The following is a 22,860-nucleotide window of genomic DNA, read 5'->3' on the forward strand; positions in this document are numbered from 1 at the left end:
TGTCGTGCTTGCATCCTCCTGAAGTTGAACAGGATTGTGGTTGTTGGAAGCTTCGGAGAGAGGCAAGGGGCTGCGATGACAACCGCCGCGGGGCACCTTTAACTCTTCAGAAGACACGACAAAGACACAATGAACACAAGCGCTTTCGCAACAACCACAGGAAACATGGGTACAAAGCTTTCATTAGGGCCCGAATCCTGATTTTGAACGTACCTGACACCTTTATGGCCAACACGCGCCAACGGATTGTGTCATGGAGACCTGATCCCGGACGGTACTGCGCTGCCGATCTTGGCGGGGTAGCTAGAAAGAGCCTCAGCTGGATCGTGAGGACCCTGCCCCGCCATGTCAATTACCGCAATTGGAGCGTCTCAAGAGACATCCGCCCTCAGAGTAACGAGGAGAAGGATAGAATGGGCCAGGTTAGTCAGAAAGCCCACAGAGCTATGAAATAAGAGAAGATGTTGTAGGGGACGATGAGAAGACGATAGAGAGGCATGAGAGACTAGAAGATCTAGTTTACCAGCCTTGATTTGTGTTTGGCAAGCGCCGTGAATGCAGAACATCGGTGCCACTCAAGGTTTCTCGCATTACTTGCCGACAACTGTTAGCCCCCAAAAAAAAACCTCGCTTGAAGGTTTCACTAGCCTCAAGAACTCGTCGAAGGCCCAATCTGTGCCCTCAGGCGTGCAAGTCCATCTAGCCAGCCCACCATGGCCTGGCTGTCGAAGGACACACTGGTTGGAGAAGTAACGACCGGCCAACGGAACGGCATAGTCATGTATTCTGTGAACGCGCTAATCGTACAAGTCCCTCCGCATTATAGGGCTGTCGCTGTCTCGCGCCGCTGTCTCCTTGACTTCGTCCGCCGTCGCGATTCTGGAAAGACTCGATATCGCTGGCTGAGGTCTGTTTGCAGGTGACGAGAATTGAATCGATCCCAAACGCCGAGTATGCAATGTCCATTACTGGGGAATCCTCCGCCAGTTTTCCACCGTATCCCTAGTTTGCTCCAAGAAGATAATGTCGGCCAGAAAGGATGTAAAATATAGAACGGAAATGCAAGAGCGCGCCCGGCCTAGTTCTTTTTCTCCTCCTTCAATCCGTCGGCGGTCTGCAGCTTCATTTCAACCTTCTTTTGTCCAAGATCGACAATCCTGGGTAATAGCTTGTTCTGGTTGTCCAGCTCGACAATGTCGTCGCCTCCACCAATGCTCACACTATTGACCAAAATGTTGGGGACAGTTCTGCGGCCGGTCTTCTCGCCCAGGAAAGCTTGCAATTCGGGTCCGAGTTTGTGCTTGTCGAGCTCGACGACGTAAGGGGCGGGGGAGATTGAGTACTTGTTGAGCAGAATCTCCTTTGCCTTCTTCGAGAAAGGACAGTATGTCTTGGAGAAAATGATGACTGTTCTCAAGTTAGTAACTATTCATTCCCAGCTGCCACGCTCGACCTACCCGGCGACTTCTTCAGGATCGAGTTGAGCTCCACCTCGACGGCATGCTCCTCGGCGGTCTCCTCCTTCTCCTTCTTCTCCTCCTTCGGGCTCTCCGCCGAGACGTCCTTTGCGGTGCCCGTCTTCTCCTTCTTCTTGTCCTGTCCCGCGGCCGAGTTGCCCTTACCGACGACTTCGCTCGGTGCGTCAGGCTTCAGCGGCGCTTTCTTGTTCGCAGACTCCTTGGCCTTGTCCTCGGCAGCCTTCAACCTCCCCTGCATATCCTTGGCCAACTTCGCATCGTCCTCGTCGATATCGCCGTCGGCGTCCTTGTCAGTAGGCACATGGCCAGCGGCCTTGCCCTTGTTCTGGTCAAGCACTGCCTGGCCTGGCGGAGGTTTCTTGTTAAGACCCTCGACGGTCTTGTGATAGAAGTCTTGAACGGAGCGCGAGTCGCTGGCCTCGCCGGATCGGAGTGATGAGGTGTAGAAGAGGACGAAGACCACTCCGATCATGACACCGATCAGGAGGGTGCGCAGTTGCCTTGGCGAAGGCATCGCGAGAGAGTCTTGGCGCTCGGCGGTGCGCGACGGGTGAGGTTGGTATGAGGGTATGTGCGCGGGCAAAAGACAATGGTCGGGATGCGACGGTCGAGCAATGTCGCGATTGCTTCTGGTCTGTTGTGGGCGATTGAGTTGGTGCAACGATGGCAAGTTGACAGTCAGGAGATGGCGGCTCGTAAATGCTACGGTAGCAAGCGGGCAAGAAGCAAAGACTCGACAGGGATTCGGATTCGACACAGAAAGCGGTCTCCCTGCGGCTCTGGCGTGGATAAGTACGAGCCCAAGCGTTCCGGAGCTCCCCCAGCAATCGGGTGCTTTGAATGTTTCGAATGGGTGGACGATGGATTAATAAGGTAAGGCAGGATTCCCTAAGCAACAAGGCGAATTGATGCTGGCGTCGCAAGCGCAGCAATAGTAACGGCGAGTTTTGTTCTCTTCTTGGAAAGGAAAGGGGCAGCGTGTTGCTGGAGCTGAGGAGGTGTCGCGTAGTGGCTGTCGAAACGTGTGATGCTCGTAATAAGGGGACGAACAGGAGGAGGAAGGTGGAGGCAGAGGCAGCGTTCTGAGAAAGTGGGAGCCGTCAAAAGGCGATGAGTTGGAGAGCTCCAACTGCAAGTGGGATCGACAAGGTGCAGTGTTGCCCTCGTGACTGGCTGCTGTGCTGTGCCGTTGGGTTGGACAAGAGGCTGGCCGGAATACTGCAGAGGCAGGGACTTCTGGAAGCTCGCTTTTCACAGGTTGGCGGACGCTGGTTACGCTGGCTGGGCTGGGCGGGATGCTGTGGCTCTTTCAGCTGGAGGCGCACTTCACCCAAATGGGCTCCATGGCTGCCAACGTGCGCGACGGGGAGCACAGTTGCCCGTGCCAAGATCACAGATTAAAGTACCCCGACCCCGTTCCCTGCCTGCAAGCTATTGTGGGTCATTTGAGGGCATGCACGCCAATCATCTCGCGCCATTTGATCAGATTCATCCGCACTGTACTTTTACTCGACAAAGGCACCCAGTTACACAGTTTCTTTTCCCAAACACCACACGGCTCGGAGGATCGTCACCCTGACACACGCCGCCTTGCTCGCAGGAAACAACATGGGATGGCTTTACACGACTCGAAACGAAACGGCAGTCGCCATCGCCGCAATGCTTCTTACAAATATCTCCGACTGTGATGTCAACTGCTGACCGCCCCAACTATTTCGAAGAGTCTCCCCAACGACAACTGTCAGGGACTCTCACCGATCAGCGCCATCATCTAACGAAAGGGAGCATTCTCGACCCGCCCTCGTTTCTTTAGCCGCTTCAGCACACAAAATACTGACATGCACCGGCATTTCGACGAGACAGACATTGTCTCCAGGAGCACCAGGGCCGATTCTCGATACACGCAGGGATGCGAGAGCGCCGCTGACACACCCAAATCCACCGCCTTCTCCATCCGCATGCTGACACGACATGCACTGCAAAATCCGATGACGATGACGAGCAGTCGCAGTGCAGTTCAGGGTTCATTGTTGGTGGGTGTGCCAATTCATCTCTACGATACAGAGTTTGCCCGACATCAACGCAAGAGCCAATACATACGAACGAGGATCGTCTCAACTGCCCAGAAGAAGAATCACATTTTTCCACAATTTGACTTCTAAAAATACCAGCCAGCCCTACGTTCCCGTGCGCATCACCCGCTGATCCTGCAGCAAGTCGCTCTCTATCTTCATCTTGGCCAACTCTTCCAGCCCTCGCGGCCGCCCGATTAGTCCAAAGCAGAAAGCCACCATTCCAGCCAAAAATACACATGAAGCCGCACGAACCACCCAAAGACGCCTCCTCCTGCTGAGGCCTAACGACGGAACCCGCTGTGTTTCCGCGCCGCATGGGCAAGCAACAGCCGTGTCGCTGCGTCCATCTGCCGGCTGTCGAGACCCTCCACAACATGCTCCAGGTCGATTTCGCCGTGCGCCGCAACCTTGCTTCTGCCGTACCCAAAACCCGATCCGGACGCTCGTATTACCACTTCGTCGGCCCCGGCCGCGGCGGTCTTGGGGCCGGTCTGTTGTCCCCACAGCGTTACGGTCGGCCCTTGTTCTAACGGTGAATGTGTCGCTGGTTTGCCCGCGGGTGAATTTGATTGAGTTTCCGGCTGGGCGTTCTCCAGTGCCTCCAGTCGGACTTGTTCGGCCCGTCTGGCCAGCATTTCGTGGTCGTGCTTGATGTGAGCGTGTGTTGCGGCGCGATCTCTGTGGCGCTGCAGATGGTTGTGAACATGCGAGGGTGCCGTGAGAGCCGGCGTTGAGCAAAAGAAGAGCAGTCCCAGGTAGGTGACGGGCTGCATGATTATGAGATTCGGATGTTTCCGTTGAGAGAGTTTTGGGTTCGATCGTTTTCGGAGCGGGAGAATTCCACTGCTCTTATCGAAATGGCTGGCTGGCTGGCTGGTATGGTTGAAAAACGGTCGAGGCTTGATGTCTTGCGGGGTTCTGGACCGTGGAAGGCGTTGCAACGGTTTATATTCCAGTGAAAAGTTCTCGGAAACCGGTCACGCCAGACATGCTATGACGAAGAGACACCCCAACGTCATGTTCAACGGCGCCTAGCTTTGTTCAAGTCACGCCGACGTCAAACGAGAACCTGCCACCCGCTGGAATGCGGACATCGTCGGTGGAGGGGGCATTGGCGATTCAGACCCTGCGATGGTTTGTTTGGCGGTTTGCCCAGAGACCGAAGGGTCTTCTGTCTGAGTCAACCACCCAATCCCTTCCTTCACAACACCACTACCGTCACAAATGATCAATTCAAATGGCCTTGACTCCCCAGAGCCAAGAAAAGCTCGACCATCTCGTCGCTTCACCTGGTCTCAGGGCGTCGCCTTGCTCTCGGCCGTGGGGCGAGCAGCACACCACTTCGAACGAAGGCTAGGCGCGTCTGGAGCGGATGCGCCCAGTCAGTCTACAGGAGATTTCCCCTTTGGACCATCGTCAAAACACACCTTTTAATGGTCCACAGAGGTCGGAAAGTCGAGAAGGGCTATGCAGGCGCGGCCGAAAGGACCGTTTCCGCACGAATGCTCCGGCCTTGTCTGCCTAAAGGCGCAGACGGAAATGGGCGGGCGTCGCTTTGCAGCGATTAGATAAGAAACTTGCCTATTCAGGCCATCATGCCGCCTCTGACTGGGCCTGCGAATTCCCTCAAGCTCTTCGTGTCAGCCCCCGCTCGCCTGCTGTTCTTGCTCCAAAAGCTCATCTCCTCCGTCTCTCCTTTTCTCCTCGCCTCTCTTATTTTTCCTTCTTCACTGTCTTCTCAGTCAAAATCTGCCATCTACATCACGGCTAGACCAGTCTTGCCTAGATCAAGGGTCCTTCCGAGACACGTCTTCAGGTGCCAGAATTATCACACCCCCCCCCCATCCCCAGCCCCCCGCAGAAATGTCACTTACACGCCTATTGCGTCCAGGCTGCGCCGTCGTGCCTTTTCGTCCAATCCTCCCTCACCACCATCGAGAACGCAAAGCAAGGAAGCGCTGAGACCTGACGAAACAATCCGTCAGAGTCCAGATCTGCCTGATTGATCGACTACGGCAAAGCGCAACCCGGTCTCTCTCCCAAACGGATCACCATCACCGCCGAGAAGATGTCTCAACCGTCTCACGACCCCGTCCAGACCGCGCCTCACGGCACCACCAACACCTACAACAACACCACCTTCCCCCTCGAGGGCGGCTGCGCCTGCGGCAACATCCGCTACGCCCTCACCGCCGCGCCTCTCGTCGTCCACTGCTGCCACTGCACCTCCTGCCAACGTGAGACCGGCACCGCCTTTGCGGTAAACGCCGTCGTCGAGGGCGACCTGGTCACACTTCTGCCGGGCGGCGCTACCACCATCCAACAGTCCATAACCTTCCCACCGTCCCTTCTAGACACCTGGACCCCTAGACAAGCCAGGCCCAGGCCCCTCCACGACGGTCCCGGCAGTTCGGATTGCCTGCCAGACGACACCACCACGGCCGCCTCACCAATTCTCCTCCCTGTTCCCGCAGAGTCAGGCGCGCCGCAGAACATCGCGCGCTGCCCTGTCTGCCTGACCGCCGTCTGGAGCAACTACGACGACTGCCCCCTGCTCAAGTTCCTGCGCGTCGGGACGCTAGATGCGCCGGCGGCGCTCGCTGCGGGCCCGGACCTGGTGCACATCTTCGTGCGGAGCAAACAGTCCTTCTTCGAGATTCCAGGCGACGGTAAGCTCCGCTTTGAGGGTTTTTATCCGCAGAAGGAGGGCGTCTGGCGACCCGAGGCGATGGTAAGAAGGGAGAAGCTTCTGGCCAGAATCGCAGAGTGGGAGAAGGAGAAGGAGAAGGGGATTGGTGGATAAAGAAGGAGGGGAGGTCAGCAGGATACAAGCTTTCGGGGCTTTTCTTGATCTTTCTTTTGCGGCATTCTGTCGTTCCTAGTTCTTGGTTCTTATCACTTCTTTTGGACAGGGCCTGGACTCACGACACACGAGAAGAGGGTTCCGACAGCTCACATCTCACATCAGCTCACAATCATGCTTTCCCGCCAGGGTCGAAGGGGCTAGGCTGAGGGATATCCTTCGTCTTCTGGCCTGGAACCAAGCTTTGAATGCAGGGATTGATGTCTTCCTTGGCAGGAGATGGAAGCTTCTCTCAGCTGATCAGGGTCTGGATGAGGGGCCGGGTCTAGACTGGCAAGTGGCTAGGCCTCGTTCTGAGGGCGTTACGATCCAGCTTCGCGGGCCTCGAACTCTCAAGGGCTTTTGTAGCGGACCATGTCCTCCGCGATGTCTCGCGATTTTCCCCCATTCCTTCTCGTAGCACTTCAGCAGGTCAGCTTTCCCCCATCACTTTTCCTCCGCTTGAAGATTCTGTCCCGTGTGCTCATGTTCTCCTACCTCTCCTGGTGGAAGTGGACATAGGCTGAACAAAGGACACATTCGATACTGGGGAAACTGGAATTTTACCATATAAACTTGAATTTTCTGTTACGTGACTCTGCAATGTTCTTTTCTCGTGCCATGTTGGAAGTAGCCATTGAACGAGTTATATTACATCACTCGACGAGCAAGCTTCCCCTGTATCAGACGTCCCCTGACCCCGCTCCGCCCCGTCTCTTATCACTGTCACTGTTCACTGTATCACCACGAATACTTTGAGAATGAAAGAGCACTGCTGTCATGAGAATCGAGATGTCAAACTGAAAACTGCATCTATAAGTCACATTGTCAACATGGAACCTACTACCGTTACCCATGTCGTAGCAAACGAGATACAGAACAAGACGCGATCAATGTCTGAACTTCAAGCCTAGAGAACTTAGAGACATTTTATGTTGTACATTTCATCGGCACTAGACGTAGCCGCCATCTCCCCATCATATGATGGGGAAGGTTTATAAGAGCCGTGCCCTCAGGCGGTAATGAGCTGACCAAGAAGAACAAATCACGCCCCACTGCCACCAGCAGTCCAGCGCGACAATGGGAGGGTGTTGGCGGTGGGCAACTATTCATCGTTCTCGTGCTCGCAGCGGCACACGAGATGAGTATTCGAGGGGGTTCTCTGCGGCGAAGTCGACTACGTTTCTCGTTTCTGCTGGTTTCGTATGCATTCAGGATACGCTGGCGACGATACAGGATAATCGTTCTTGTCCACGTTGCTCATTCTTGCCTCGCCCAGCCCTAGACGTGCGTTGATGGATGTGACTGTGTAAAGTAGCCAAGCAGCGTATTAAGCAAATGAACAGAAAGACCTCATTGACAATTGGAATTGCTCATTGACTTCTTGATTGTGGGAAATTCATATTCTAGAAAGTACGTTAGAAGCCCTTTTATTTTTGTATGCCTGATGTTGTGGACTCACGCGTTGCCGCTGCACGTGAGCCCACGCCCATGTTTATGTGATCCCGGTGTGTTGGGACACTGAAGCTATTTAAGCCCTCTCGAATCATGTGCGACCTCGGTTTGATTCTTTCCGGGACAAAGACAGGCAATTAGCGGTCGACCATTCTTCACGGGAGCTGCTTGACGTCGACTCTACATGTATAAGTCTGTCATTTTTCGACGTCATGTTTATGCCTAGCCACAACATTTGTGACTCCCAGCTCCGAAGCAGAGATGTTCGGTAGTGTCGTCACATTATTCATTTCAAAACCACAAAGACATATGAGTGAGAATGCCTGACACCAGAGGCGGAAAGAGGTTGAATCACTTGATGGCCTCAACTCTACCGTCGCACGATGCTGGCCTTGCCAATCTCATCAATAGCATTCGCACGCCTACAAATTCCCCCGTTTATTCACAAACAACCTTCACATTCGCGATGCGTGGGATGAATTACGGACTGCACGTTGGACCACCGTCGCAATCGTGTGAAATTTATATCTATAATCCAGCTCAGTCTAGCTAGGTCTTGGATTTTCGCCATGCGCAAAACTATCAGCATTTGCCTCATTCTCAGGTATAAGAGGAATCATGATAATCAGACTAGCTGAAATTCAAGCGCCAATGGTCTAATATTCCCACCAGGTTTTGACTACCGGGAATGATTCATTCGCAGGGAAGGAGAACGCCCTGAGGGCCATACGTTAAGACGCTAGCAGGTTGCATTACTAAATGTACTTCTTCTTGAGTATAGTTCCTTAATAAGCATAAGACAACACAGAGGCCGAAGGGCCGCAGTCGCAGCAATGTAATACCCGGCTGGTGTTGAGGGGATATAATGGGCATTATGAGTCTTGGTCGCGAATCGTCCGTTCCTGAATGCAACTGGGTCACGAATACAAGCAGATTCAGACTACAACCAAGTCAATTTGAAGAAGCACAGAGACATGAGCCGGTACATAACGCGCCCTTATATATACCAGTCTTCAATCCAACGCCCCATCGCCCATCGTCGGACTCAAACTCTGGCAGGGCCCCTTACGTCGCAACTGCCTACTTCACTTCAGGTACCGCATCCAAATCGAAATCCCACCCGAGTCGTCGACTGGCATCAAGCCCTTAGCAGGACTCCCAGAGAGCCACGCAGAACCCGCTTGGACAGCACTTGGCTGAAAAGCCCCAGTCAGAAAGAATAAGGTGTTTATTGAAGTGATCGAACTTACTGAGCCCAATACAAAAAATGGAGCAGGCAACCTCAATATCCTCGGTGTCCAGAACCACGATGGACTGAGTCGAGTGTTGGGAAGGAATGCGAAGCGCAGCCGTCACGGCGATAAGGTTGGTCAAGATAACTGTCGGCTTCATGTTGATCAGCTTATTCTGCGAATGGTCAGTCTGCTCTGAGAATGTTGTGTTGAGAAGATCTTCATCAAAAGGGAAACAAAGCCTACTAAGGTCTGCTTTATATACTCAATCATTTTCTCGGAAGATGTGTTCAGCTATCTTCGGTATCACCTTGATCCCACGATGAGAAAGACGGTAAGTATTTTACATGGGAATCGTTAGTTCAACCACGCCAGCCACGATTCCAACATATATCAGTCGAGGATCTTGTGTCGGCCGCGACGTTTCTGTTGGTGTAGAGCCATGGCGTTCAAATCACCAGCTGAACGCACCTCACGCCACGCATTCCGCACGCAACAATTGGACCAGCTTCGACTTCTTCTACAGCTGAAACTCCGTCAATCTATCACATCCAAAACGACCCTTGCAATTGAGTTTGGCATCTTGGTTGGGTCGGGCCGCAGTCATTCGTCCACGCTAGCTGAACAGGGACAGATGGAGGGTACGAATCTGGCCAAGGGCTTCAGCTGCTTGCCTAGAAAGGTAATCAGCTTCGTCAGCTATTCTTCGGGAGTTGGATTTCGGCCACGTACAAGTAGCTACTATCGATTTCATGCAGGCGAGACAGATGTCATGGTCCTGCAATCGAAGGTAGAGCAGCTCGAAGGTATGTACGTTTACTTGATTGCTACCAGCTGTAAAGGGTGGCTATTCCATTATCTTGGTTCACCATATAAATAAAGACACGGGGGATCTAAAACTGTCACTTCGTCAAATGGTGTGTGACAATGAATTTCCTGACGCTGAAGAACCGTCAGATGCGCTGAATACCAGTCTGGCCCTATCACTAAAGGACGTTCACTTTGTCAGTTTGAAGAGGCTTGCCCGCTACTTCATGGTAACGCCTTGCGTATTCGCACTCAATATCCAGTGAGCAGAGGCAAGGGACGGCCCGAAGATCGAAACGCGTCTCATAGCCATGGGCGCCATTCTTGGGCTCACCGTGAAGATGACTTTCGATGCCGTCTTTCCAGATAGAATTATCGTTCTTCACCTCGCTCGATTGTTCCATCTTTTTCTTCTGATTGCTCATTAGCGACTTCTGAATGTTTTTATCCCGATGTCTCAATCTTGCACCACTGACCTCATGAGCAAAAAGCAACAAGGTTTTGGTGGCTTGACGAATCACTTCCGATTTGAGTCCATGCCACGGCCATCTCTACGGGACAAAAGACGACGGTTTGAAGAGAAGTCGGTAAAGCGCTGGATTTGGGCTGCATGATCGAGACAACACAACTCAGCTGCAACAGGGCCTGCTAGAGGTATATGAGTAAACAGTGCTGCTCAACTCCAGCTGGCTTCGATACCCGCCATGTGCTACAGCAAAGCGACACAGAAAGCTGATATTGGCTCTATAATACCGCGCGGTAAATGCCCCAGAAACTCTCGCTATTCCCTTCTCACTTCGTTCTGAGATGCATCTCGATACGATGCCCCCGCCAGACCAGTCGCCTCCCGTGTGTGTGTCCCGAATCTCTGCCGTCAAGGTACGTTAGTTAGCATAAAATGAGCAGGTCCGTAACAAGAGCATGATTTGCGACAACAATGAGCGTCAACGAAGTGATTGGCTCTCTCGCTTGAGGAAGAACCTGGCAAGCCTTGTCATACATGCATCTTCAACAATGTGGTAGCCAAACCTAAGCGCTTCCTCATTCCGACGTCACCTACAAGACGCGAATACGCAAGCGATGATAGAGGCCCAAGGTGAAACATGAAGACGGCGCTGAAGTATGGACATTTAAAACTGGTGTAGCCTACCCCTTCAGGATGAAGAGGCTTTTCATGATTTTCCGTTGCGAAAGATCCAGGTCGTGTCTTCATTTTGGCCCGAACATCCATCATGATGGTCGTTTTCTCTATATACACTTCTCAAAGATTGGTCAGAAACCTGCTTCTGAAAATGACGCGCCTTCTTGCTAGGCATGTCACCTTACTCTTGCTTCAGCCTTCACATGATGACAATACCCTGTGTCGCCCATAAAAGTAACAGCCACCGCTTCATTCTCATACCTGCAACCGCAAATGGATTGATGTTTTCTTGACAAAATCGTATTCAGGGACCACATAACAACCACCATTAAGCAAGACTTCCAGAGACCATGGCAGTGCTTCGCCGGCTCTCCGCTTCGCTCATTTCGGTCTCATTGTCCATCATTAGCACTGGTTTATTCCTCTTCACAGGAAGGTATATGCCATTATGAATCACAAGATGTCCGACAAGCACTTAGAACAAAGGCCATTTCGGAGGCACCAAACAGAGAGGGTCAACTTCTCATATCAGTACAAGTACGAAGGACCCATTCACAATATTTGCTTACCAATACTGTAAGACTTCTTCGCCTATCAGTTCTACTTGTACCCTCACCCTTCATATCCAACCTTTCAGACGGCATGCTATATAAGACCCCTCTTCCTGCCATAGACTCAACTTCAAGCCAGCAGCAAATAGAACATCTCCTTTAGACTCTGCCCTGGGATCAGTGGGTTCTTGAATGTCTAGTCCTCGGCAACGGCACAACTCTCTTGCTTCTTAAAGCTCCCCACTCCGAGTCGCAGTCCTCGTCAGAGGGTAGTATACCAAAAGAATACACCGGAAGTCCTAGGGATGCAGAACAGCAGAGGACACCAGTCATCAACTACATAGTGAACGCTAGCCTCCAGTTCGTGGTCGGCCCGCCACGTCTCTCGATACGCGTCATGCCGCTTGCCCAATACTTGAATCGATCAATCTTTATGGGCGTTATCACAGGCATGTATCATTGTCCTCGCTGTTCCTGCTCGACAGCGGTTACTGGGACCTTTTGTATCAGGCGTGGTCTCACGCGGTTCCACGACCAGTCCATCGGTAGAGCAGCATCCTATTGTACGTGAGGTATGGACGGAACCCGAAAGGGCGGGCGGTTGTCCTCGTTCAAGGTTGACATCATTGCCCTGCCGAATGAGACGGCCCTATGATCTAGGTATATATTGACTTAGTTTGCGTTGTTTGCAAATCAATCATGCAAGCCCAACAAACAAGATCTGATGGTCCTCATCGAACCTATCGGCTTACTGGTAACTGCCTCGCGAAAAGGGAACTTGGCATGTTGACCGCCCAAGGAAGCCACTGCTCACTTCTCTGACCCCATCCGTCTCCATCATCCACGCAGTATTCAAACGAATCACTAGGAAATCACTTCAACTTCACACTTCACATTTACTCAAAAGAGGTGTTCCTCATTGATAGCAACGGGATATATCCTACAAACATTTCACACAATATGTTCCCTCGAATAAAGCCGTCCCGTGTTCCCCGGTTTAAAACGAATTTGAACATGGAAAAAAAGGATGGAATGAATAAACTCTGTTTGGTTCACACACACAAAAAATGACCACTAATTCCAATGAATGCCCCGATTCCCTTGTTAGCAACAATAGGTTATAATCCGCTCTGTGATTCCGATTTGCCCAAAATAACGCCCAACCAAATCCCACACCAGTTCGGTCTCACACACAGAGAAAGAAAAAAGAATAAACTATCATTACTTTGATGATGTTTGCAGAAGTCAAGAACAATACTGACAACGAAGATAAAATGGTCCTCTAAGCAATAATTTGGGCGGATAAGGGGAAACAATGCTTGGGATTCGAGTCTGTTGGAACAGGAGCCCACGAAAGAAACGAAACGGTGGGAGCTCGTTCGGGTGGTGGAGAAATTCGGTCGGGGAATTGGTATAATGCGTCAAGAGGATTCCCAAAATACGAGCCGCCTTTTTCTTTCATCAGGCGGCGTGGTTCGCCAACGCCTATACTTTTGATGCTTTTATGCTTGCTTGCTGTTGCTGTTGTCTTCATTCGGGAGGGGAGTCATTCGTGTCCAGCAGTTCTCGTATCCAGCCCTCTGTCATAACGCTTTTCGGTAGTCTTCCCAAAGGGGGAGATGCATTGCGCTGCCTCTGGTATCCAATAGACGGCGGCTAACCAATCTTTCTGAAACCCTCGACGGTGAGAAGCGGCACCTCGACGTCGCTGAGGCCGAGCACGCCCTCGTCCCGTCTCCGATCAACGAAGCCGTTGCATTCGGCGACGACGATGCTCCACTCCGCAAGCGCGCGGCCAGTGTAGACGGCGCGCTTGGTGTAGAAACCCGTGGGACGCAGAGGCTGGGTCAGCGGCTCAGGGCCGGACCTGCGGCTCTGCATCCTCGACGGGGGCTGGTGCGTTTGCTGCTGCGGCGGCGGGGATAGCGGCTGCTGCTGCTGCTCTTGCGGCTCCTCCTCGATCTTGTCCTCCACCGGCAACGCATCTGTCGAGTCGCCAGACGACACGGACGACGCAGACGTCTTCTCCGCGTTCTCAAAGTCAAAGGTCATCAGCTCGGCCTTGGGGTTCTCCTCGAAGTCGAACTTGTTGCTGAGTCTGCGGACCAAAGAAGTCGAGGATACGGCGGTGACCGAGGACTTGCGCTCGAGGCCAGTGGCAGTGGGCGATGTCGGTATCGGCGACGTAGGCGGGCTCAATGGGCCGGCGTTCTTGGCCTCATCGACAAGACCCCGGTGCTTTGCGCCAGAGACACGGCGTGTCGGTTCGGGGAGACCGGCCGGCGGGGGCGGAGGGGTGCTGCCACTGCGAGAGCGGGCGCTGACCCACGCTTGCGCCGGAGCGGGAAGACGCGGGCGGGTGAGGACGCGGTCGCGAGGCTGCTGGACGGCAGGAGGCTGCCACGTAAGTGTAAACTTGAAAACGAACTTCTGTTCCATGAAAATGGGGGAGCCTCCGGGAGAGCTGCCGTCTGAGGATGAGGTCATGGCGGAGGCAGCGGAGGTGGAAATCTTGGGGGGCAGTGGCGGGCCGCCCTGGCGAACCTTCTTGGTGAGGGACTTCGACTCCTTGCGCGGCTCATTGTCCTCACTGTCCGAGTTCGATGAGCCAGCGCCACCAAGCGACAAGACCTTGCCAAACAGAGACCAGCGCTTCTTATTGTTGTCGGGCTTCGGGGGGGGAGCAGCCTCGGCGGTCTCGGTAGGCGGGGTCGTGGCAACAGACCCCTCGCCGTTGAGGATCTTGGAGAACGAGTCAAAGGGCTGGTTGAAGTAGCCCGGCTGTGGGAGGTTGACTTCGGTGCGGATGATCATGAACTTCTTGCCCGGCGTCGGGAGGCAGGGCGCTGTAGACGGGGGAAACTTTTCGGCTGCTTCGGCGGTGTTGCGGAGCCAGAGGTAGTGAGCCCAGACCGTCTTAAGTCTGGACGCAGCGACGAGGAAGATCTCGGCATCAGTCTCGTTGGCGCTGCCGGCGTCTCGGCATATCCTCCAGCAAAGCAAGCGCATGTAGTAGCCACGGACCATGGGGCACCAGTGGTTGAAGTAGGTGTCGAAGATCTCCTCAGAGAGCAGCCAGTCGAGGCAAAGTGCCCTCTTTCTCGCAGGGTCTGCTGTGACGGTCTCCCAGGTCGAGTAGATGAAGGACAAAAGGCGAACCTCCGTCATGGCGTTGTCGGACACCAACATCTTCTTGCACACATCGAGCCAGAAAGGCCAATCAACGCACTTTGAAATGTTCGGGTTGTTGAGATCGTCGAATTGGTCGTAAGCCACCAAAGCCTCCTCCAGGAAATCGCAAAGTGTGAACACGGCGCTGTGATCATACACCGAGACTTTCCGAACGCCCCCGCGAATGACGGACAAGAAGGCCTCTGCGAAGGTGCGTCTCGCAGCGCTGAAGATCGGTGCCGACTCTCCCAAAATGTCCTTCAATAGCACGATGAGGCGATTCTCGGCCATGTTCTTCAACAAGTTGCCTGGCACATTCATGGAGGTAGCCGCAGCATCAGCTCCGTAGAACGAATCACCTGCTTGGAGCGGGTTCATCATCGCATCTACCTCGGCCTGTCTGTGAATCGTAGACTCGAGGCAGGCCAGGAGCTGACTCTGGACGAGCACAAAACCTGGCGACCGCGCCTTCTCAAGTAGAGGCAGGCCCTCAGGCATGAACTCTTCCGACAAGATGTGGAAATATTTGCAGAAAATGAAGAAGAGATCCGTCTCGCCGCCACGCCATCTAGTCACCCAAGGGCTGAACCACGGAATTCTTGCGGCCATGACAGACAGCTTGACCCTCTCCTTGAAGCGCATGCTAATGTATCTTTGCGACTGCCAACCAAGGACTCCCAGGTTCGGTGGGAAGAGCGCCATAATGTCCTCGCTCTCGCCGTTGTTCTTCTTCGGCAGGCCAAACTCGTCGGCGGCTCGTCGAATGAGCTCCGGCCGCAGATCCCAGAGACGGACTAGAATCTCGGCGACCGACGGGCAAAAGAAGAAGCCGTAGGCGCAGGCTTTACCGCACCAATTGACGAGGCTCAGCGGCGCATGGCGCAGCGACATCTTGTCCACCACGATCTGCATCTGCTTCATGAGATTGCTCACGAACATGGTGCGGACATTGTGCTCTGCCGACTCGGCCAGGAAAGCCTGACTCGACGCTAGTGACGAATCCGCCGTCGACTGGGTTCCCGAACGGGGTCGGACGCGTTCATTTGGCGAACGGTCCACCAATGGCATGAAATATGTCGTCGTTGATCGCCATTCGGGTCTCATCATCAACATCGTCAAGGCCTCGAGAAGGACCGGTCGGTCAACACCTGGAAGCGACTGGCCGCCGTGGCCTTCAAGCATCTCCAACAATCCGCCCCACCATTTGTTCAGCACCGTCGCTCTCCGCTCGACATCCTCGAAATTGAGTCCCTTGTTGGATATGTGATTCATATAGGTCCGCAAAAAGGGCAATAGAGTTACCCGCACCACGTGCATTCGCTGAGGCATGATTTTGCTCGGGAAGCCGGCGTACTCGGTATCCAATGATCTGAAGGCGGACCAAATGGTGTCCTTGTTAGCCGACATTTCGCTCCATGACTCGTCCGTCACCGTCGTCTGGGACTCTGCGAAAGAAGCTGGTTTTGAAGCTGCCTTCGAAGGGGCTGGTTTCGACAGTGTCTTCGCGGCAGGCTTCGTCGGCTCGGGAGCCTTGCTGGTGTTGCTGCTGGTGCTGTTGCGCTGGTCGGTCGCTAGAGGGGCGCTGAGCGGAGGTGCCAGGCTGAGGCTGGAAGGAGGCGCCAGATTCAGCTCGGATTCGCTGCCAGACCCCAACTTGATGAGCATGCTTGTCGGGCGAGGCTTGATCTTGGACAGATACGTGCTCGCTCGGTTGAGGGCGCGCGACGTGGGCTTCAGGTTTTCGGTGCTCCGTGACGCGGGAGACTGTGAGGTGTCAACGAGGAGAGAGACGGGTCTCTTGCGGGAGGTCTCGGCAGCGCTCTTCGCGGAATCGTTGCTCGGTGCTCGGCTGCGGGGAGGGCGCAATGTAGCTGGCTGTGTTTGTGTGACAGGTTCTGGGTTTCTCTTCGGAGATGGGGACCGCGAGGTCGACATCCATGACTTCTTTGCAAAGCTAGCGAAACTCTCGGAGACTGTCCTGGGGCGTTCAAGCTCTGGTGGCCGCGTCAGTGGTACCGCCGAGCCGGATGACACCGCCGCAGCTGGAGCAGGTGGAGCGGCGGCAGCAGCAGCAGCAACAAGAGCAAAATCCACGTGGTCTCCGGCATGTGTGCTGGGTCTGTCGGGAAGAGGCGGCTCTTTAACTTTGGAAGGCGACCTGGAGGCTGGCAGCCATGACTTTCGTCGTTCCATTAGCGAAGCTCTCCTGCCTCTCTTCTCCTTCTGCTTGTCCTTTTCCTTTTGCTTCCCATCTCTCGCATTTTCCTTGTCGTCGTCCTTGGAAGGCTTGGACAGCTTCACGGGGTCTGACCGAACCTTTGTCGGCGGCAATTGCGGTTGCGGCTGCGGCAGCTTCTCTTCGGCTTTCTGTGTTGTTGTTGTTGCTGCTGCTGCCGGGGCCTCCTCCTTGTTGTCATTGACGTCGAAGGAGAGAGTCGTGTCGAAGTCGGGAATGGTGTCGAAAGACGGCAATTCGAATGCAGCTCGGCCCTGCACGCTCGGCCCTCGCTGGCGGTTTGTCGGTGTTGTCGAAGTCGTCGCATCGGCGGCGCGGTCATCGGATGTGTGTGTTCGGTGCATGTAGGAACCATTGGCTGGTTCGACAACGGCCGGGGCCATCGTCAGCGTCGGACCATTCATTTCATGGCCAATTCCCCAACCACAAGATTATTTTTCTTTCTTCCTTTCTCCTTCCTTCGATGACCTTGTCACTGACTGCAGCTGCAGGTTTCCTTGGGGTGTCGTATAAATGATGGCTGGCTAGTCCCCCAGTGTGTTGGAGGGCTGTTTATTCGCGACTGTGACGACAGAGGGCGGCTAGCAGGTGCGGGCTCCCGACTGAATAGGGAATCGGGTCGTGATATGGCTGAGAAGGGTTAAGGGAGGGCGGGCGGAATGCTCGGTGTCACAGTGGCACGACGTCTGCTGGCTCCCCTAGGCTGGAGATGAGGTGAGGAGAGAGAGGTGTGCGTGAGGTAAGGTATGTAAAGTGAGGGTGACGGTAGGGAGGTGGTGTAGGAGAGGCGAGATAAGGTGAGGTAAGGTTGCTTCTCGAATTCCCCCCTCAGTCGGACATGACCATGGAAAAAAGCTGGGGGTGTACACAGTTAAGGGAACCAAGAGCCGCCGCAAACCTACGAATGGTAAGGTATCCGCAGGGTAAGGTAGGTACTTGGGAATGCGGTGCCCGGGGTGCGGTGTTGTCGGTATCTGTGTACACTACCGGCAGAGGGGAGAGAGAGAGACGGACAAGCAACAACAAGGTATCCGTTCGGAAGGTAGGTAAGTAGGAACGGATACACAGAGAAAGGTAAGGCAAGGTAAGGTAAGGCAAGGAAAGCTGGCAGGCAGAGGCAGACAAGGCGATGGCCTGTACTCTGTACTCTTCTGGTGGTGGTGGTGGGCTGGGGATATGAATAGCAAGAACGAACGGACGACGTTAACGAACGACTGTTGCGGCGACCAGCAACTCGGCCAGTCAGTGCTGTCTGGGCTGTCCTGGGTATCCCGAGTGTCGGCTGGGTCTTCTCCTCAGCGGGCAGACAAGCTGTGGACTGAGGTGTCGGGGATGGTGCGTCGAGCGAGAGACAGAAAGACGCAGAGGTGGTCGAGGTGCAGCTGTGAGGACGGGACGGAGAGGGTTCCCTGGTCCAAGACTGGAGCTGGAACGTTTCAAAGAGCGATAAAATAGCGGAGCTGGGATATTATGATGGCCTCCACCTTTTTTTTTCCTTCTCAGGTACCTGCTGCTGGGGACTCCGTGTGCCGTAGGTACCTGACAGGCTGACGTTGTAAAGTAGGTAGGTAAGTGCTGAGGAACGCGCGCTGTATTGCGACAGGACGGCAGATGATGCAAATTAAACGCCTCCGGTCGCCAGGCGAGACAGAAGCTTGTTGTAGAAGAATGGTGAGGTGTGAGACTCGATCGAGGATGTCTCAGCACACCGGGCGGCAGATGGACGGGTAGGCAATAGAAGTTAGAGAGAAAGAGGGGTGATGTGCTGGTGCTGGTGCTGGTGCTGGTGCCGAGCAAACACCTTTCTTTCCCTTCTCTTGATTTCCTGGCAACCTGGCTGCTACCGTAGACACTCCAAAGATTGGCAAGGGGGGGCGAAAAAGAGGCCTGAAGGATTTCAGACGAAAAGACAGAAAAATAAAGCGAGCGACAGAAGGCCAATGGAAGGCTGGCAAAGAGGCAGATCGAACAATCGGAAGACCAGGAGTCGGGTACGGGGAGGGGAGCGGAGGCAGACGGACGGGGCGCCCACGGTGGACGACTGTAATAATAGAAATCAGGAGCCCGCACATAATACAAGATACGTCAGTCTCGATTGACTGAGTCGAAAATCACCCAGTAATATTGCGTTCACTAAGGTCCCATAGCGACTTTCGGTAGCCAATGTACTTGCATCTCACCTCACCTCGCTCACCGTTCGTTCGTCCATCCATCCATCCATCCATCCATCCATCCATCCATCCATGCACCACCACTTCATTAATGGATTACGTGCGGAATAAGGGCGGTCTTTTAGGTCGCGTGCTAGCGATGCCACCAAGAACCGAACCAGACGACTGGGCGGCGGCAACGAAATAAGAGTAATGAGCAGCGACACACAGACGTAGTTTTCCTTCTGATGCCTACCTGGATCTTTTCCCAGACGTGGATAGTCCACGATGTGGCAGCATGGGATTGTGACGGTGCCATACGGAGCACGGAGTCGGACGCTCAAACAATACCACCAGCCTGTTTGATGTCGAGGAACGGACGCCGCGGCGCTGCAACACCAGTCCAGTCGGGGCAAGAAAGCAATCTCATCATCGCCTTGATGTACTGTACTCTGTACCACTTGTCAGATCAGTTACATCTCGAGAGACCCCCAACCTCCCATCTTTTCCCCCCCTCGCTTGTCAACACGGTACTGCATAGTAAACTAATGGAGGAAAAAAAAAAAAGATGGACGATAAAATAGCAGCCCGCCCAATGCCGCATCGAAGCTAGCATTCGCACTGCCTGTCCCTCTTTCGGTGTAGCAGCTGCAGATGGGAGGGGACTGCACGTTGATCGCCCAGCCGGCGGGGATTAATACGAAGGAGGGTCCGCCTCTCTCCTTTCTGCCGGCCAAGGAACAGAAAACCTGCCTTGGATCTTGGACCTGGGAACTTTGCCATGGCAGCCAGCCCTGTCGAATGCGAGGGACACCACAAAGATGCCTGCTGCACGCCCTTCATTCATTGTCCTTGCGGTATCCGTATCTTCTGCAAGAGAAGCAGCCCACTGATCAAAGACACCTCTGCCCCCAACACCAAAATGCCAGTCAGTGCACATTCCAGATGCCTTCCAAATAATAGACTTGTTGGCAACCAACGACGGGAAGAAGGGGGTTCGGTTCCTCGAGTCAAAGACCCTGAATCTCCTCCGTCCGTACTCTCCTCTCCTGCGCTCTAATATCTCACCTTATTTCCTACGCGCTTCACAAGTCCCTTTTTTCCCGCGACGACCGCATCGAGGGACCTGAGACTGGGCGCGGACGCGCGCTAGGCATGCTGTGTGCTGGCCCTCCAACCACCTCTTTCCTCATACTCGTCCAATACACGTCAGTCAAACCTTCCTCCTTGGTCCTTGTCCACGGGGAGGGGAGGGGACACTGAGAGGAGGGGATCTACCCGTCCAGCGGCAGGCTTAGGGTGTCTTCAACCGCTTCTTCTTTTCCCCTCCTCCAGGCACAGCACCTCCTCCTCCTCCTCCTCCTCCTCCAAACACCGTCCACCACACACACCTCACCCCCTGGCTAAGACTAAACCGTCGGGGCGAGCGTTGTCTCGCCGATCATGAACGATGAAGGGGGTGTGGTGCGTTCTTGCGCTGGCGCATCTGCTAGCGTCTCGAGGCGTCGCGAATCTCTTCTAGCCTGAGAAAAGCTTGGAAACAAGCTGTTGTCCAACACAATCGACCAGAGAAATGCCCCTGGGCGCAAAGAACACCGTTCCGAAAAAGATACAAACCAACGGACGACATCTCCTCCTGCTCGCATTAACGCCCTCAAGCTGACATCTGCAAACGCACGCTCATCCGTCCTCCGGCTCGCCTCGCCCCGTCCCCTCTCTCCCTCATCCCTCACATCACACACACACAAAAGAGGCATGCTCTCCCACGCGCCAACAATCTTGCTAGAAAGTCAAAAAAGTTCGGGCGATTTCTCCGTCCGGCCTGTCCCTGGCTCACCTTCCTTCCAATGTTGCTTCTCTCCCGCCCAAAGCCGCAAAACGGAAAGCGGTAAACGCAGCAAGGCAGAATGCCTGGGGAGATCAAACCAAGAACAACCCTTTTCGAACCGCCCGACCCGCCTTCGCTTCATCGGCATTCGGCAGGGTACCGTGGCATGCCATGCCCATGGCCGCCCAGCACGAACAAGGCCCAGCGGGGGCCAACATTACATTCTATTTCCACGGCCAACGCAGACGCCGCGGCAGCGCATCGTGACTCGTGAAGATCGAAGGCGCGGCGACGACTCGGCGAAGTGAGGGGCTGCCGGGCTCCCTTTCTTGCTGCCGTCTTCTGTTTCCGTGTCATTCGCGTTGACAATGTTGAACCATCTGATGCGAAATGCGTGGGGGGCGCCCTGCGGCCAGCGTGCTGCATACTGCATGCCGCATGCTACACACAGTCTTGGTACTACACTTCGGCCGCCGCAATGCCTGAGCGCGCCGCTGCTGCATCTGCCGCCGTATCTGCAGCTGCAATCTGTACGATACCGGGTCGCGCTGATGCGCGATGGATGACTGATGTGCGCTGCACTGCACCACCAAGCGCGATAATAAGACAAGTTGAGGTCGGGTGGTGGCTCCTCATCATCCACGACTAGACCGGTCATATGTCCGTCCCGGGCTGGACGAATCTCCCGCCTCCGTCCATCCCCTTTTCCTGCGTAATTATATCCGCAGAGGTCACTAATCAGCAAATAGGCGCTGTTAGCAGGGAGAAGGAAAGAGGAGCAAAAAAAAAAAAAAAACGGTATTAATCGGCCTCACACCAACGCCGCCCCGTTCCCGCTCCTGGCTTGCCGTAAAAACGCCACATGTCCCCAACTCGGGAACTGTTTGGCCTGCCGGGCTGCAACTAGTCCCGGGCGCGTCAACCGGTACGCAAGGGCCAGCAGATTCTTCTTGACTGCATGCTGCTGCTGGTCCTGCGTTCGTTGTTGCTCGTGCCTCTCTTTCTTTCAGCTCGACAGGGCAGGGCTTATTTCGAACCGCCGATGCCGTTGGAATGCACGGGAGGGAGGACGATCGGCGACAACAACTTTGTTGCTGTGTTAAACCTTGTTTCGAGCCCGGCAAACACATTACACAATGGCTGAGGCAGAATGAAGTGTCTCGGTCAATACTGGCTGTAGAGACGGTGTGTCGGCTCTGTCTTGTGCAATGTCCGAAGCCCGCAGAGGCAGGCACCCAGCGAAAAGCCTTGCCTGAAGCCTCTCCTTCACGGCGGTGCAACGACGTCTGAACGCCCAAACGCCCCAGTGGACAATACCCAGCGGCTTGGGACTCCAGAGGAGAGGTGGCATTGAACCAGCCCTGCTGCTGCGGTGGCCCGTCAGCTGTCAAAAATCGCACATCGCAATCCTCGACATTGCCATCATTCGACACCCCTGTCCGGGAGTGGGAACACTAGCTCGTTCAATAACCCTCCCCCACCCGGTACGGCTGGTGACCCCCGACGCGGCTTATGCCATCATGGGCGGCGGCGGGCTTGCCAGGGCCCTGTTGCTGCCAGCTTTCTGCAGTCCTCAAGCCAAGGCCTCCGATATCCCTGGGACGTCCTGGAAGAGCAGCCTGTGGAGGTGCAAGGTGCCGGGCCCAACGTGTTGTCCACGATGATAGTCTTCGCACCGTCTGGTCGAACTGGCGGACCTATCGCAAAGAGGTCAAGGCGATGGCGGAGAGCGAAGCAAGTCGGTGAGAGTGAAAGAAGAAGCCTCACGGAAAAAGAAAGAACGAACTCTCTGAAGCGAAGAGGAAAGATTGGGGTTTTCGAGGAAATGAGGAGCGTCCGTGAGCGCAGGTTCGTGGAGTCAACAATGTGGCGTTCAACGATGTGCCTCCTTCGC

At 54.4% G+C, this 22,860-nt stretch overlaps 5 protein-coding genes across 5 annotated transcripts; 1 reads left to right on the forward strand and 4 right to left on the reverse strand.

Moving 5' to 3' along the window:
* Positions 1-1,078: 1,078 nt before the first annotated feature.
* GRX7 (Monothiol glutaredoxin-7) lies at positions 1,079-1,992 on the reverse strand (the record flags this gene model as incomplete). The annotated part of the gene is made up of 2 exons (XM_032036377.1): positions 1,079-1,407; positions 1,458-1,992. The coding sequence occupies 2 exons, from the start codon at positions 1,990-1,992 to the stop codon at positions 1,079-1,081; spliced, it is 864 nt and encodes a 287-aa protein (XP_031884757.1).
* Positions 1,993-3,834: 1,842 nt separating this feature from the next.
* CGGC5_v013610 (uncharacterized protein) lies at positions 3,835-4,326 on the reverse strand (the record flags this gene model as incomplete). Its single annotated transcript, XM_032036378.1, has 1 exon — positions 3,835-4,326. One exon carries the CDS (start codon positions 4,324-4,326, stop codon positions 3,835-3,837), a length of 492 nt encoding a protein of 163 aa, XP_031884758.1.
* Positions 4,327-5,621: 1,295 nt separating this feature from the next.
* On the forward strand, positions 5,622-6,356 carry CGGC5_v013611 (uncharacterized protein; the record flags this gene model as incomplete). Its single annotated transcript, XM_032036379.1, has 1 exon — positions 5,622-6,356. One exon carries the CDS (start codon positions 5,622-5,624, stop codon positions 6,354-6,356), a length of 735 nt encoding a protein of 244 aa, XP_031884998.1.
* A 2,640-nt stretch (positions 6,357-8,996) lies between these two features.
* CGGC5_v013612 (uncharacterized protein) lies at positions 8,997-9,355 on the reverse strand (the record flags this gene model as incomplete). The annotated part of the gene is made up of 3 exons (XM_032036380.1): positions 8,997-9,046; positions 9,101-9,257; positions 9,329-9,355. 3 exons carry the CDS (start codon positions 9,353-9,355, stop codon positions 8,997-8,999), a joined length of 234 nt encoding a protein of 77 aa, XP_031884999.1.
* A 3,882-nt stretch (positions 9,356-13,237) lies between these two features.
* Positions 13,238-17,371, reverse strand: CGGC5_v013613 (UPF0592 membrane protein; the record flags this gene model as incomplete). The annotated part of the gene is made up of 1 exon (XM_032036382.1): positions 13,238-17,371. One exon carries the CDS (start codon positions 17,369-17,371, stop codon positions 13,238-13,240), a length of 4,134 nt encoding a protein of 1,377 aa, XP_031884820.1.
* Positions 17,372-22,860: the final 5,489 nt, after the last annotated feature.

The sequence above is a fragment of the Colletotrichum fructicola genome, assembly GCF_000319635.2.
Source record: "Colletotrichum fructicola Nara gc5 chromosome Unknown KSG_Nara_v1_contig08, whole genome shotgun sequence".
In the NCBI taxonomy this organism is placed as follows: Eukaryota; Fungi; Ascomycota; class Sordariomycetes; order Glomerellales; family Glomerellaceae; genus Colletotrichum; species Colletotrichum fructicola.